Genomic DNA, 17,248 nt, shown 5'->3' with positions numbered 1-17,248 from the left:
ATGAACATGACAGCCCGCTTGGAGTTTTGCCAAAAGGCATCTAAAGACTCCCAGCCCCTGAGAATCAAGATTCTCTGGTCTGATGAATTCCAAGATTGAACTCTTCGACTGAATACCGCCCCTACGGTGAAGCGTGGTGGTGGCAGCATCATGCTGTGGGGATGTTTTTCTGCGGCAGGGACTGGGAGACTAGTCAGGATCGAGGCAAAGATGAATGGAGCAAAGTACAGAGAGAAATTTGATGAAAACCTGCTCCAGAGCTTTCAGGACCTCAGACTGTGGCGAAGGTTCACCTTCCAACAGGACAACGACCCTAAGTACACAGCCAAGACAATGCAGGAGTGGCTTCGGGACAAGTCTCTGAATGTCCTTGAGTGGCCCAGCCCGGACTTGAACCTGATCCAACATCTCTGGAGAGACCTGAAAATAGCTATGCAGCAATGTTCCCCATCCAACCTGACAGAGCCTGAGAAGATATATATATATATATATTTAAAAAAAATCACCTTTATTTAACCAGGTAGACCAGTTGAGAACAAGTTCTCATTTACAACTGTGACCTGGCCAAGATAAAGCAAAGCAGTGCGACAAAAAACAACAACACAGAGTTACACCTGGGATAAACAAAAGTACAGTCTATAACAGAATAGAAAAATCTATTTACGGTGTGTGCAAATGGAGTAAGGAGGTAAGGCAATAAATAGGCCATAGTAGCGAAGTAATTACAATTTAGCAAATGATCACTGGAATCATACATGTGCAGATGATGATGTGCAAGTAGAGATACTGGTGTGCAAAAGAGCAAAGAAATTAATTTAAAAAATATGGGGATGAGGTAGGTAGTTGGATGGGCTATTTACAGATGGGCTGTGTACAGATGCAGTGATCGGTAAGCTGCTCAGATAGCTGATGCTTAAAGTTAGTGAGGGTGATATAAGTCTCCAACTTCAGCGATTTTTGCAATTCGTTCCAATTATTGGCAGCAGAGAACTGTAAGGAAAAGCGGCTTTGGTGTTGGATTTGCTGATGACCAGTGAGATATGCCTCCTCGAGCGCTTGCTATGGGTGGGTGTTGCTATGGTGACCAGTGAGCTGAGATAAGGCGGAGCTTAAACCTAGCAAAGACATATAGATGACCTGGAGCCAGTGGGTTTGGCGACGAATATGTAGCGAGGGCCAGCCGACGAGAGCATACAGGTCGCAGTGGTGGGTGGTATATGGGGCTTTGGTGACAAAACGGATTGCATCCAGTTTGCTGAGTAGAGTGTTGGAGGCTATTTTGTAAATGACATCGCCGAAGTTGAGGATCGGTAGGATAGTCAGTTTTACGAGGGTATGTTTGGCAGCATGAGTGAAGGAGGCTTTGTTGCGAAATCGGAAGCTGATTCTTGATTTAATTTGGATTGGAGATGCTTAATATGAGTCTGGAAGGAGAGTTTCCAGTCTAGCCAGACACCTAAGAATTTGTAGATGTCCACATATTCTAAGTCAGAACCGTCCAGAGTAGTGATGCTAGTTGGGCGAGCGGGTGCGGGAAGCTATCGGTTGAAAAGCATGCATTTAGTTTTGCTAGTATTTAAGATCAGTTGGAGGCCACGGAAGGAGTGTTGTATGGCATTGAAGCTCGTTTGGAGGTTTGTTAACACAGTGTCCATAGAAGGGCCAGATATATACAGCATGGTGTTGTCTGCGTAGAGGTGGATCAAGGAATCACCCGCATCAAGAGTCACATCGTTGATATATACAGAGAACAGAGTCGGCCCGAGAACTGAACCCTGTGGTACCCCCATAGAGATTGCTAGAGGTCCGGACACCATGCCCTCCGATATTATACACTGAACTCTATCTGAGAAGTAGTTGGTGAACCAGGCGGTCGATGAAGACTGCTGCACAGTATTGTCTTTTATCGATGGCGGTTAGGATATCGTTTAGTACCTTGAGCGTGGCTGAGGTGCACCCGTGACCAGCTCGGAAACCGGATTGCACAGTGGAGAAGGTACGGTGGGATTCGAAATGGTCAGTGAAATGGTTGTTGATCTGCAGAGAAGAATGGGAGAAACTCCGCAAATACAGGTGTGCCAAGCTTGTAGTGTCATACCCAAGAATACTCGAGGCTGTAATCGCTGCCAAAGGTGCTTCAACAAACTACTGAGTAAAGGGTCTCAATACTTATGTAAATGTGATATATCTTTTTTATATATTAGCTAACATTTCTAAGAACCTGTTTTTGCTTTGTCATTATGGGGTATTGTGTGGAAAAAAAACAATTTAATCAATTTTTGAATAAGGCGTGTAACCTAACAAAATGTGGAAAAAGTTAAGGGGTTTGAATACTTTCCGAAGGCACTGTATACTCAACGAAAATATAAACACAACATGTAAAGTGTGTGTCCCATGTTTCATGAGCTGATATAAAAGATCTCAGAAATGTTCCATACTCACAGAAAGCATATTTCTCTCAAATTCTCTACACAAATTTGTTTACATCCTTGTTAGTGAGCATTTCTCCTTTGCCAAGATCCTTCCACCTGACAGGTGTGGCACATCAATAAGATGATTAAACGGCATGATCGTTACACAGGTGCACCTTGTGCTGGGGACACGTACAGGCTGCTCTAAAATGTGCAGTTTTGACACACAACACAATGCCACACATGTCTCAAGTTTGGAGGGAGTTGTCCACCAGTGCTCTTGCCAGAGAATTTAAAGTTGTTTGAGAGAGTTTGGCAGTACGTCCAGCCGTGCTCACAACTGCATGTAATCGTGTAACCACGCCAGCCCAGGACCTCCACGTCCGGCTTCTTCACCTGCTGGATCGTCTGAGTCCAGCCAACCAGACAGCTGATGAAACTGAGGAGTATTTCTGTCTGTAATAAAGCCCTTTTGTGGGGAAAAATCCATACTGATTGCCTGAGCCAGGCTCCTCAGTGGGTGGGTCTGTCTCCCAAATGGGTAATGCCCTCCCAGGCCCACCCATGGCTGCGCCCCTGCCCAGTCATGTGAAATCAATAGATTAGGGCCTATTTAATTTATTTCAATTGACTGTTTTTGTTATATGAACTGTAACTCAGTAAAATCATTGAAATTGTCGCCTGTTGCATTTATATTTTTCAGTATGTTAGACCCAAACAAAAACAATCTCTCTCCCTCCCTTTTTCCATCTCTCAGTGGAGGAGGACACTGAGGGGAGTTCTCGGTCAGGCCGGGACTCCATATCTACGGCCACCGACCTGACCCTGCCACCCGGAAACTCTGTCACCATGGAGAGGCAGGTGAATGGCAACGGCGATAAAAAGAGGGTGAAGAGCGTGAGGGACAAGAAGAAGCCTGAGAGAGATAAAGAAAAGGAGAAAGAAAAAGAGAAAGAAAAAAACAAAGCCAAGAAAGGGTTGCTGCTGAAGGGCCTGGGAGATATGTTCAGGTAAGGACCCTTTACCCTCCAGACCCAATCAAAACTCTTCTTCTGTTAATGTATTCAGTAAAACATTCTGGAGCATGACTAGAGCATTCCGGAGCATTCTGGAATCGGAACACAGAGTGCGTTCTCTCTGGGATTGGTATTGGAACTAATGGGGGTGAACCTCACCTTAAACTCTGCTGGGGTTAATGTCCAGTCAGCCAGGCCTCTGGCACATCTCAAGCGTTTTTTATTAATACGGAAAGGATGTTTTATTCATTATGTGCAGTATCATACCCACCGAAACACATTCTCTGTTTGTTAAACCAGTGGAGAATGCACTGTACCCAGCCTGAGTACTAATGGGAATATGTGATTGGGTCTTATTAGAACAAAGGATAAAAATCTTGTGAAGATTATGAACTTGATTTCATTAGAATCACTTTGCATGTATTTCAGATGCCCAGGGGCATTGCGTTGTGAGTCATCTACTGCTGTGCAGTCCTGGTTTGTGGCCTACAGCGTGTCAGGTTAATGGTGTGAAATGGGTAGAGATCACTCTGCTCTTGTTGGTCACCCATTGCTCGTTTTGTGTGACCAGTAAACAGTCCCCCAGAGGGGGTTAGCTTCTATAAAATGCTTCCTGAATTACGTGCATTAGGTGTATAGAGCTTCTCACTGAAACAGTACAGCAGGCCCTGGGGCTGTATGGATCAGCATCTCAGCGTTGGAGTGCTGACTTAAGACCAGTTTTGCCCTTTAGATCACAATGAATAAGATTACATCAACAGTAAGGACCTGATCCTAGATCAGCACTCCTACTCAGCGATGCTTGATGCTTGATCAAATTGCTAATGCTAAAACTACAATGTGATCAGTACTAACCACTAATGTATGGTATTGTGAATCTGATCCTATCATGTACAGTAAGCTAACCCTCATCAGGTGAGGGATGGTGAGGGTGTATCCTACACCCTTAGTGCTAATTCAGAGAGTAGAGAGCAGCGTGAATGTTAGGGGTGCAGTAACCGCCGCTGCCGTGAGGCTAATCAAACAGAAACCACAATTAATTATTTGGATTTTATGCTCATTTGCGTCCAGCATAAGTAAGGGTGCTCACACACACACACACGTCTGTTATCATGCAATAAATTGTTTTCCTCCGGATTATCTTAATGGGATTAACTAGCGTATCACGGGGGACAGCTCCATAATTAACAATGAAACTACAAGTGTTTTGAGGTCATGATTCAGGAATTCAGAAAGGTTGCTTATCTGGGGGAGATTATTTTATAATTACACGTAGATGCACAAGCACACTAGTGCACACACACAAACAGGCACGTAAACATGCACACAAGCACATGCAAATAAACACACAAACCTCTGCATTTACTATGTCTTTGATTAGTGAATGAAAGTTGAAATGTGAGTCAGTGGCTTTCATCTCATCCTGTGTCACGACGCAATGGGCACTGCTGACAAAGGTTATTCCTCTTCAGCATCTACTGTGGCGCTAGAGAGGTGCAGACTATTCGCCTGGACCTTGCCGTGCCCTTCCCTGGCACATCATCTTTCTACATTATCTCTGAGTACCACAGCCACTTAGTAGTTGGCACACAGCAGCCCTCCCTGACACTCCCCCCTGGACCCTGCATTGAACTCCCGAGACTTCTGACCCTCTGTCTTATATTGGATATGCAAAGAGACAGCTCACCAAAAACCACTACTTACTTCTCTCTCTATCTCTCTGTCTGCGTCCTAAATGGCACCACATTCCTGTTATACTGCTCCACTTTTGTCCAGAGCCCTATGTGCCCTGGTCAAATGTAGTGCACCGTAGGGAATAGGGTGCTGTTTGGGATGCAGCCTCTATCTCTCTCTGTGTGATGCTGGCTCACTCCCTCCCTGCCCTCAGTTAAAAAGCAGGCTTGGAGAGTGTTTTGTACTGAGTTAAAGGGATACTTTGGGATTTTGCAGTGAGCCCTTTTATCTACTTCCCTAGGGTCAGATGAACTTGTGGAAACCATTTTTTACGCCTCTGTGTCCAGTATGATGGAATATAGCATTGGCTCACAAAACTATCTCTAACTGCCATTAGAGTAATGGCTAGCAGACACCGGCTAACTCTAGTTAGCAATTGCACTAGCGCTAGTTAGCAATTTACTTCAAACTGCATGCAGAAACATAAAAATGATATCCACGAGTTCATCTGACTGGAGAAGTAGATAAAGGGTTTCAATGCCTATCCCTTTAAGGTGAGACAGGTGTAATGCAATGGAAAGACACTGAGCTAAACTGTTCATATGAAGGAGCCTGAAAAATAGAACAAAAATAAAATGCCAAGCTAGAGAAAGGGGAAGAGTCAAATATGAAGTGATAGAGAGGGAGACGGAGAGAGCTGACAAATATTCGAAGAGAGAGAAAATTGGAGGGAGAGAACAACAACAAAAAAGTGAGAGATATGTTCGATGTAATGTCAGTTTATTTTTTGGATGTTTTTGTCTGACACTCACTGAAAATTGAGGAGTTTCATACACAGAGAGAGATAGCATGTCCATCCAGTTCACCAGCACATCATAAGCAATATTCCTGTTGCATACAAAACAGCTTAGAATCATCATCAGCCAATGGCATGACCAGACTTCATCATGATGACCACACATGCAACCTGATTGGCTTTAGCCCTAATCCCTGGGTGCTAATTTGCATGGAACAGGCCTTCAGCACATCAAACCAATAAGCCTCCCTGACACAGACACACATATAAACACACACACACACACACACACACACACACACACACACACACACACACACACACACACACACACACACACACACACACACACACACACACACACACACACACACACACACACACACACACACACACACACACACACACACACACACACAATCCTTTCACAAACACACAGATAAATACACACACACACACACACACACACACACACACACACACACACACACACACACACACAATCCTTTCACAAACACACAGATAAATACACACACACACACACACACACACAAACACACACACACACACACACACACACACACACACACACACACACACACACACACACACACACACACACACACACACACACACACACACACACATCTACTCCCCCTAAGGAGATTTGAAGGAGTTTGCAATACACTGCAATTTGAGCTCATCTGCATGCAAAGCTAAGGACGTGGCGCCTGATGAACATGCAGTGCACACGCTTAATGGACAGCCTGATTGGTAGTGCATTAAAGCCAGGGCCAGTGGAAAGTAGTGTGATATTGCAGAGAAAAGAAGAGCGAGATAGAGAGGGGAAGAGGAGGAGAGAAATTTGACTGCTTAAGCAGGAATCAAAGAACCCTCACAGTAAAATAGCTTCTGTTATTGAATGTAAAATGATCTTCTGCAGCACATGATATCATGTTTGCATATTTGATGCAGTAATTAATAGGTTATTCCTATCAAAAGGGCAGAAATGGTCATGGAAGGGGATAGAAATCCCCTTAAGGGAGGACTATAGTATTTTCATTTCACTGTTGTTGTACTATATGACGAGCCCATTGTCCGGTGGACATATATCCATCCAGCCATTATTCTAATAACCATGGTGCGTCTCATGTCCTCTACTCCCAGATAGCATGACTGTGATCATGTATGCGTCTCAATTGGCACCCTATTCCCTATATAGTGCACTGCTTTTGACCAGAGCCCTATAGGAATAGGGTGCCATTTGGGATGCACATCATTACCTTCGGATCTTATCAGGGTTGTTTAGACCTCCACAGCCCCACCCGGGGCCTTGTTAACCCTGTTAGCATGTCGCTATGCTGCCTCCATGCAGCCATCCAGTATCTATTCCTGTCTGATTTGAATGGCACAACGGCTCCATTTACAACCTTAATGAGGTGTTGTTCCTCTTCCCTCTGATTGGCTGACCTCTCCGAATGCCTATCTTCCATCTCCCTCTCATCTCCCATCTCGCTGTCTTTGTGTGTGTCTGCGTAGGGAAGTGTGTACTGTATTGTATGTGAATCGGCCCTTGAGCATGGGTATGTATGTGTGTATGGAGGTGTGTGATGTCTTTCTGTGTGTGAGATGTGTGTGTGTGTGTGCATCAGGCTTGCGTGCTCAAGACCCGCTCCTTTCATGGGTGCTGAACTAATGCATCCTGGGTTGTGGTAAAAGGAGCAGGCAGCTGCCGGACGGAGAGAGAGAGAGAGGGAGAGAAAGACAGACGGAGCGAGAGACAGGAATGGTGTGCACTGGAGTGAACTGTGGTGCCACATAATAGGGGGAAGAGGAGGAGGTGGAGGGAAAAAAAGGAGCAGGAGGGGAGAGTGAAGAAAAAGTAGGAGGGAGGGAGGTAGCGCGTGGGGGGAAGGTTGGATGGTGGATGTAAGATTCCGTGCCACAAAGGCAGATAATAGGAGGGTGTTGTTGGCAGAAGGAGAGTAGCTAAATAGTTAGCGTGCCTTGGCATGATGTAGCGTGATGTTATGGGATCTGTTGTATACACTATGTTATGTATGCATTCCATATGACCCCATATGGTTGCGTGGGCGTCGTCACTTCTGATTGTGGTAAGCCGGTTTGGTCATTATGTAACGGCTGTCTAATTCCTCCTCCTCGGATGAGGAGAAGGAGTAAGGGTCGGACCAAAACGCAGAGTTGTTAGTGCTCATATTGATTTAATCAAAACTGAACACTTACAAATACAAAGAAACAACAAACGTGACAAAACCGAAAACAGTCCCGTGTGGCACGAACACTGACACGAGATACAAACACCCACAAAACACAAGTGAAACCCCGGCTGCCTTAGTATGATTCTCAATCAGGGACAACGATTGACAGCTACCTCTGATTGAGAATCATACCAGGCCGAACACAAAATCCCAACATAGAAAATCACACATAGACAAACCCACCCAACTCACGCCCTGACCAACTAAATAAATACAAGACAAAAGAAAACAGGTCAGGAACGTGACACATTAGTATTGTAACACCGACACACATTTGCATATTTTTTTATTTATAAAGGATCCCCATTAGCTTCTGCCAAGAAACAAAGCAATATAACAACACATTATTAGACCACTAGTCTATCATTACATTTCTGCAATACATAATGTATAATACATAATGTATAATACCACAATACAACAACAATACAATGTACATGTGTGTAGAGTGCGTGTTTGCGCACCTGTGTTGCCTGTGTTTGTGTCTCTTCACGAGCCGTGATGTTCCATAAGTTGTAGTTTTATCTGTTTTTTATCAGTTTCTACTGCTTGCTTGAGTTACCTGATGTGGAATAGAGTTCCATATCTCAATGGCTCTATGTAGTACTGTGCATTTCCCAGAGTATGTTCTGGACTGTGAAGAGACCCCTGGTGGCATGTCTTGTGGTGTATGCATGGGTGTCCGAGCTGTGGGCTAGTCTTTTGAACAGACATCTCGGGGCTTTCAACATGTCAATACCTCTCACAAAGACATGCACTCTCCTCCACTTTGAGCCAGGAGAGATTGACATGCATGTTATTGACGTTAGCTCTCCGTGTACATTTAAGGGCCAGCCGTGCTGCTTTGTTCTTGGCCAACGGTAATTTGCCTTTGTCCCTCTTTGTGACACTTGACCATATGTTTGGGCAGTAATCCAGGTGGCGTAAAACTAGGGCCTGTAGGACTTGTTTTGTTGATAGAGATGTAAAGAAAGCAGAATGGCGCTTTATTACGGACAGACCTCTCCCCATCTTAGCTACCATTGCATCAATATGTTTTGACCATGACAGTTTACAATCCAGTGTTACTCCAAACAGTTCAGTCTCCTCAACTTGTTCAATTTCCACATTATTCATCACAAGATTTGGTTGACGATTAGGGCTTAGTGAATGATTTGTCCGAAACACGATGCTTTTAGTTTTTGAAATATTTAGGACTTGTCACGTTCTGACCTTTATTTTCGTTTGTTTTGTCTTTAGTTAGTATGGTCAGGGCGTGAGTTGGGGTGGGCAGTTCTATGTTGTCTGTTTCTATGTGGGGTTTTCTAGTTTGCCTGACATGGTTCTCAATCAGAGGCGGGTGTTTTGTGTTGTCTCTGATTAGGAACCATATTTAGGTAGTCTGTTTTGTATTGTGGGTTGTGGGTTATTGTCTATGTCATTACGTAAATTGCCTGTGTCTGCACTTGTCGTAGTATAGCTTCACGTTCGTTCGTTTGTTGTTTTGTTAGTTTGTCAAGTGTTTTTCGTTTCGTCTTTGTTAAATAAATTCAAGTATGTATTCAAACCACGCTGCGCTTTGGTCCGATCCTTGCTCCTCCTCAGACGAGGAGGATTACGACGTTCGTGACAGGACTAGCTTACACCCATTCTAAAACTGACTGCAGCTCTTTGTTTAGTGTTGTAGTTGATGTGTATAATATTGAGTCATCAGCATACATAGACACACAGACTTTACTCAGTGCCTGTGGCAGGTAATTCATAAAAATAGAAAAAAGTAAGGGGCCTAGACCGCTGCCCTGAGGTGTGCCTAACTCTACCTGTATTATTACACACACAGTTTACCCATCAATAGCAATTAGGCGTTCCCATAAGCAGGCACTGACAGCTGCAGAATCTCATCTCAGAGAAATAATTGTGGTTCATGTCATGCCTCACTTATCATAATGTCCCATAAAAGATTGGCCAAGGTATTAAACCTACCCTAGTTCAGTCAGGATCAAGCTACAACCCATTTAGAAGAATAACCACCAGCTTATGTTAGAGGAAGAGAAAAAGGACTCAACTTAGCACCAAAATACTGTAACATCACAAATGGCTGTTGAGTACAACATATTTGTATGATATCAAAGCAAATTTATTTATATAGCCCTTCTTACATCAGCTGATATCTCAAAGTGCTGTATAGAAACCCAGCCTAAACCCCCAAACAGCAAGCAATGCAGGTGTAGAAGCACGGTGGCTAGGAAAAACTCCCTAGGAAGAAACCTAGAGAGGAACCAGTCTATGAGGGGTGGCCAGTCCTCTTCTGGCTGTGCCGGGTGGAGATTATAACAGAACATGGCCAAGATGTTCAAATAGTCATAAATGACCAGCATGGTTTCCTACTAATATGTGTTTGACATGACGTACCGGACGTGTTATTGTGAGTGAGTATTTCTGTGTATAAACTGAGAATTAATGACATGCCAAATTTGCATTGGGTTTATTGATGTAACAGCAACAGCCTTCCACTCTTCCTCTCACTGGGATCCACCACTAAGAGAAATCTCATCTCATAGTAGGTATTGTCCTTAAGAAGAGGATCCCGTTTTCACCCTGTCAAAAACATATTTGAGAATATTTCCCTCCCTCTTCAAAGCCGACTGATCCTTGAGCTTTAAAGGGGGTCATTTTGGGCTGAAGTCAAACCTTGAAAACCTTGAAAAAGGACCAAATATGTCCTCTGTGTGTGACATCCTGTTATCCCCCTGCCAGTCACAGAGCAGAGACACAGCAGTGGAGGCGGGACAATGAACACAATTCACCACCCCGGGAGATAACCAACCACTGTCACAATGAAACAAAACAAAACATATATTGGGTGGTTAGGCTAAGCGCAGATTTGTGTGTGTATGTGCATTCGTCTGAACGCGTGTGATTGCGTGTCACAGGAAAGGTCTTATTGACGATTTGGGGACATGCTTTTAGAAAGCATCCGGCATTGGATTAAGGAGAGAGGGGAGGGCGAAGAGAGAGGTCAGTGACTGTAGCCGCAATATCAGACACTAAGAGGGGTGGTGTGTATGTGTGTGTGTGTGTGTGTGTGTGTGTGTGTGTGTGTGTGTGTGTGTGTGTGTGTGCGAGTGCGTGTGCGTGTGCGTGTGCGTGTGCGTGTGCGTGTGTGTGTGTGTTGGCGGCTTAGAGACCAGGGGGACATGTCCAGCTCTTCTTTCCTCTGACCACTCAATGCAAATGTAATCTGACACCAGTGTATTTCCATCAGAGGGCCAAGGAATAATTTGGTTTGGAATGTTCACACGGGATGTGTGTGTAGTAGAAGTTGTAAAGGGAGCAGGGAGAGCATGGAACTAATTGAATCTCAAATCTTGTTGGAGTGAAATGTGATCCACCGGTGTCTTTCACACAGCAGCGTCTCAGAGAGAGGACTCCAAACATGACTGAATTCATAAAGTGGCTTGTTAAGGACCTAATTAAATGTAGCAGCTTCCTCCACGGCCATCCTTGCCCTCTAATGGAACAGTCCCTGGGAACCAAGACTCTCCTCGCACACTCTTATTAGCTCATACTGTATATGTCGGATCCACACTATAGGGACGAACCGAGCTAAGTCTAGCTGTTCTGGGCTGCCCTGGTTACACGTTCACCACCGTGCTGGAAGGGACAATGTGTAAAGAAATGTCCCAGTACAGTAAGCGTCTGCTCTGTCTGATGACTATGAGTTTAGGTCATAATCAACACTAGACACGCTTCACTCTTTTTAATTGCACTCTGCATTCGCTAACTTTTGTCATCTTCTTCTTTAGGTTTTTGTTTTCCAACTTTGATTACCACTGTGTTGGTATTTCTGTACTGGAAGCGATTCCTTTGATCAATCAGAGCGGAAGTATGCTAACTAGACTGTACGTTGATTCTCAAAGGGATGGAAATTGAAGTCATGAGAAGACGAACAACGTAGGAAGATCTGAGAACATTGTGATCCCATTTTGTTTTATCAAACAGCTCAAGTGGGGAAAAATAATGAATTTTGTAGAATGGAAGGAATATTTAACATCCAAGTTACAAAACAAGGGTTCTCTATAGAATTTACTGTACAATGTACTGTATACGTAAATGAGTTGGGTTTAAATGCAGAGCATGGTGCGCACTGCAGTAATGCAGCTGTTAGAAATGCATAGGGGGAAACCTTTTCTCTTATTTTTCTCCTCTCTTGTGGTACAGTATGTAAATGATCATATAGTAATACTCATTACTAGTCTGCTCACCCATGCGCTGAACTTACCATGTAATCACATAGAAATTGACCTTTCATATCCGGTGAGTGCCCGGGCCGCTGAAGTGAATTGTGCGTGTTTGTGTGTGTGCCCTGTTCGCTGATGTGGACATGCTCATTCCATTCCACAAAAACGATGAGGGGGAAATTGTTGAATTATGCCACTGAATTCCTTTTCAAAGCCAACCAATTAAAAGCCAGGACTATACTTCTGTTCCCTCAGCTCTAGACATGTGGTTCTGTGTGTTAGGTGAAATGTTTTCTCTTCTCCTCCCTCATCTCGCTCTGATCTGTTTTTCCTTTTGGTGAGTTTATGTTAGGGTGACAGAGAAATATATACCTCCTTTCATGACTTGCTGGGGATTTGTCATGAGCGATGCTTAATTGGGTCTTCACTGGCACATGATGGGGGGGGGGGGGGGATGTTTGTAGCCTGTGCAGATTTTTCTCGTCTGAGAGAGTGAGGACAGAGATGTTGTTTTTAAAAGCTGATCCTCTCAGCTGTAGATCTGAGAGAGAGGAGAGATGATGGCAGAATATCTGCACTCTGTATTTTTTTTTGGGGGGGGGGGCTACAGATACTGATGTCTGAGAGGTTGGAGCGTGAACACTACAGAGGCCTGGCCCCAGTGGCTGATGCCTCCCCATCACTGATCTCTCCGAGCTGATTCCTCCAGGAGCTGATCTCTCTTAGCAACTGATCCCTGTAGATCTCTCCCCAGCCCTGTCAGCTCGCTCTGGGTTCTGATCCCCTGCACAAGGACACTGGCAGAGCCTTGTCCTTGGATCATTTTCATTTCCATCTCCCTCTGTTTGCCTTCTTGTCTCTCTCCACTCCACCTCTCTTGCTGTCTCTCTCGCTCTCCAATTATCTTCTACCCCCCCTCCTCTCTCATCTCACACCTCTCCTTCTCCTGCCCTTGGGTGATTCAACCTCTCTCGTCTCCCTCGGAATTCTGCGAGGATGTATGTCACGGATCAATGATTCAGGTGTCTACTCTCCTGGTGCTTCACATGCAATGCATATTCTAGTCCTGTATGTGTGTGTTTCAAAGAAATGACAGTGAGCTAGATGAACTGCTTCTCCTCTCTTTCAAATGCTTGGACAGATGAAAGTATGCAAAGACATGACAGGACTGACCAAAGTTTTGTCTAGTTAAAGTCTACTACTAAGCTTCTCTGTTAGTTCCATCTATTGTAGAGTGTTGTGTATGTGAACTGTAAGCCTAACTCAGACACACCCGAGGGGCTAGACATGGTGCCCGGGTGATGTGGCGTAGATGTGTGTATGTCGTGCCTTAAATCACAGCTGGAGCAATTAGCAAGTGAAGCAGCAGTCTAGCTGTTTACCTCCAGTGTCTGTGTGTGTTTGTGTGTGTTCTCCCAGCTAACATAGTGAAGTGTATATGAATGAAAAAGGAGCTAGCGCTCAGCATTCAACGTGCTATATTTCACACAGAGGCCCGGCCGCATTACAAAGGACAAGGAACAGCCCAACATGATTGTCTTTAATGTTGCTCATAAATCACAATGATGGGGGGATGCCTGTGGGAGTGTGTGTGTGTGTGTGTGTGTGTGTGTGTGTGTGTGTGTGTGTGTGTGTGTGTGTGTGGGTGTGGGTGTGGGTGTGGGTGGGTGGGCACGTGGGTGGGTGGGTGCTACACACTGAGAGGAACGTTCCAAATCAGCGTCTCTGACACTCGTGATTAAACCCACTTATTATAACATAAATAAATAGTCTATACTCATTCATAAATCCATGCTTTACAATCTGAATGTGCCGCGAGAGATGTGTTTTTTGAGAGGGAATGAGTCAGTGTGGTTTTGAAGGACATACAATCACAAGCATTCACACTCACACAGGGAGAACGTGTTGGCAATATCCAGTCATCTTAACAGGTCATTTCTGCCCATTTAAGTGTTTATTGTTCACACTTGTAAAACACTGCCTTCTTATTGTCCTGATGGTGATCAGTCGGGTCACTTTATCCAACATTCAGGTCAACTGGCCTTGTGCCATTCTGATAGGTGAGCTTGTCTCAGTCTTGACACATTGACAGAAAGAGATGGAGAGACGATGACATGCAGAGAGAGAGAGAAATAGAGGAAGAGATGGAGTGACAAGGACATGCAGAGATCTCGCTCTCTCTAGGGGGCAAGGTGGCTCAGGATAGGACCGACATTCAGCATGGTACGCTGCCTCCTTGGACCGTTTTCATCATTAGGAGTGCTGGCACACTGGGTGCCTGAGCAATGCTGTGCTTCTCATACATAATAACAACCTCCCTCCCTGACTGCCTGCCTGCCTGCCTCCTTCCCTGCTTTCCTACCTCCCTCCCCTGCTTGCCTCTCTGCCTGCCTCTCTGATTCCCTCCCCTCCTTCCATCACTCCATGCTTCCCTCCCTGCCTGTTCACCTCACAATGACTATTTAATGATGATACCCAAACCCCATGAAGCCTGGATGGATAATGGGGGACAGAAACACGGTAGGAAACTCAACTGGAAGAAGTCTTAATAAAACAGTAGACAAGTGGTGAGGATGGAATCACTTCTCTGTGAAAATGCTCAAATGGAAGATTCATGACTTGTTTAAGCTTAACCCAGTTTTCCCCTGTCATCATGGGGTTTCGAGAATGACCATTATTTCTCCACGAGGGAGACATTAGTGGATCTGTTGTTGGATTGGAAAATGTTTTTCATGCGCCTCATCAGCTCTCAGAGGACTGTAGCAGGAAACTGAAGATGAAATACACATCTCAAATTCCCTATATCAGTGGTCACCAACAGGTCGATCGCGATCGACTGGTCGATCTCCAAGGCATTCCTCGTCGATTGCAAAACATTTCTGTAAAAAAATAAATAATAATAAAGTCCAGCATTCCTGGACTTTTAACCATTTCATGTGTCTGAGGGTACAAACTCTGTCTTCCCGGCGGGCCCAGAGAGCAAATCAAGTGCTATATAGTCCTACCGATGGCCAATTGGATGGGTCAGGTTACCGTATCTGCAGTAAAGTAGGAAGCGCAAAAGAAAAGCTTCAGCAAAGTTGATACTGTGAGATTTCAAAATGTTTAAAACCACGACTAGAGAGAGACTGTCAACGAATATAGCAAAGAGCTTCTGTTTTTATGAGTGAGTTCATGTTTAAGTTCTTACTCAGCGCTGTCAACACTTTGTATTCAACACTTTTATAAGTCATAAAATGTGCGGTCTTCCTTCGTCCACTCAGCGCTACAACAAGCCCTGCAGCTGTAATGAATGAGTAGGAAAGTGTATCGAAGGCTTGCGTTGCTATTATTAGCAGCTTGGGTCTTTTTTAATATCGAGGAATATTTAACTCACTCTGTTCGTTAGGAGTAACAGCATGAATTTGTGCATGAGGCAGAAATAATGCGGTAAAAAAAAATACAAAAAAATAAGAATAATGGGGTGTGACATGAGTTTGGCCATCAGCTGGAAGATGGTGTCCCTTTTTGGTCAGTGTCAGCGGACGAAAAGGACAGCGGAGGGACGTTGAGACTGACCATCAGATGTAGGCAACATCAGCCCAGTAAAATGAAAAGCAAATGATTGAAATGTGTACTCACTCAGCTGTGCTTCACTAGTAATACAACAACGGATCTATTACCGGTGTGACCATAGCCTACCTCATATGTTTTAAGCATACACTACCTTTCAAAAGTTTGGGGTCACTTGTTTTTGAAAGAAAAGCTCATTTTTTGTCCATTAAAATAACACCAAATTGATCAGAAATGCAGTGTACACAGAGTAAATGTTGTAAATGACTATTGTAGCTGGAAACGGCAGATTTTTTATGGAATATCTGCATAGGCGTACAGAGGCCCATTATCAGCAGCCATCACTCCTGTGTTCCAATGGCATGTTGTGTTAGCTAATCCAAGTTTACCATTTTAAAAGGCTAATTGATCATTAGAAAACCCTTTTGCAATTATGTTAGCACAGCTGAAAACTGTTGTCCTGATTAAAGAAGCAATAAAACTGGCCTTTAGACTAGTTGAGTATCTGGAGCATCAGCATTTGTGGGTTCGATTACAGGTTCAAAATGGCCAGAAACAAAGTACTTTCTTCTGAAACTCGTTAGTGTATTCTTGTTCTGAGAAATTAAGGCTATTCCATGCGAGAAATTGCCAAGAAACTGAAGATCTCGTACAACGCTGTGTACTACTCCCTTCACAGAACAGTGCTAACTGGCTCTAACCAGAATAGAAAGAGGAGTGGGAGGCCCCGGTGGACAACTGAGCAAGAGGACAAGGACATTAGAGTGTCTAGATTGAGAAACAGACGCCTCACAAGTCCTCAAATGGCAGCTTCATTAAATAGTACCCACAAAACACCAATCTCAACGTCAACAGTGAAGAGGCGACTCCGGGATGCTGGCCTTCTAGGTAGAATTCCTCTGTCCAGTGTCTGTGTCATTTTGCCCATCTTAATCTTCTATTTTTATTGGCCAGTCTGAGATATGGCTTTTTCTTTGCAACTCTGCCTAGAAGGCCAGCACCCCAGAAGTCACCTCTTCACAGCCTCCAGGCCCCAACATGGCTGATCACTCTCCTCAATCACCAGCACTGCTCTGGGGTCCACACTTTCAGTTATTTGTTTTAAACTCTCTCCTGACCAGCTTCAATGAGAGACTCAGACTCAAGCAGCTATGGATTATGTTAGGGTCTGAGTCAGTCACTGGGAGAGGAGAGAGAGAGACAGCTGTTGTGCTGTTGTTGTGATTTCTCCATCTGTGGGGGGGGGGGGGGGGGGGGGGGGGGGGGTTGAGAGGGGGGCCACCAGGGTTGAGTGTCCCCT

At 44.5% G+C, this 17,248-nt stretch overlaps 1 protein-coding gene across 4 annotated transcripts in view; it reads left to right on the top strand.

Annotated features, from left to right (window-relative positions):
• Nucleotides 1-17,248, top strand: part of LOC129822851 (partitioning defective 3 homolog) — a 568,315-nt gene that overhangs the window by 404,476 nt on the left and 146,591 nt on the right. For all 4 annotated transcript variants that reach the window (XM_055881305.1, XM_055881306.1, XM_055881307.1 and 1 more), the window contains one exon: nt 3,169-3,421. In XM_055881305.1, coding sequence (XP_055737280.1) covers nt 3,169-3,421 — 253 coding nt within the window. The remainder of the gene's footprint in view (nt 1-3,168; nt 3,422-17,248) is intronic.

Source organism: Salvelinus fontinalis, chromosome 25, assembly GCF_029448725.1.
Source record: "Salvelinus fontinalis isolate EN_2023a chromosome 25, ASM2944872v1, whole genome shotgun sequence".
NCBI lineage: Eukaryota > Metazoa > Chordata > Actinopteri > Salmoniformes > Salmonidae > Salvelinus > Salvelinus fontinalis.
The sequence above is the reverse complement of the archived record's forward strand: the minus strand, read 5'-3'. Positions and strand labels throughout refer to the sequence as shown.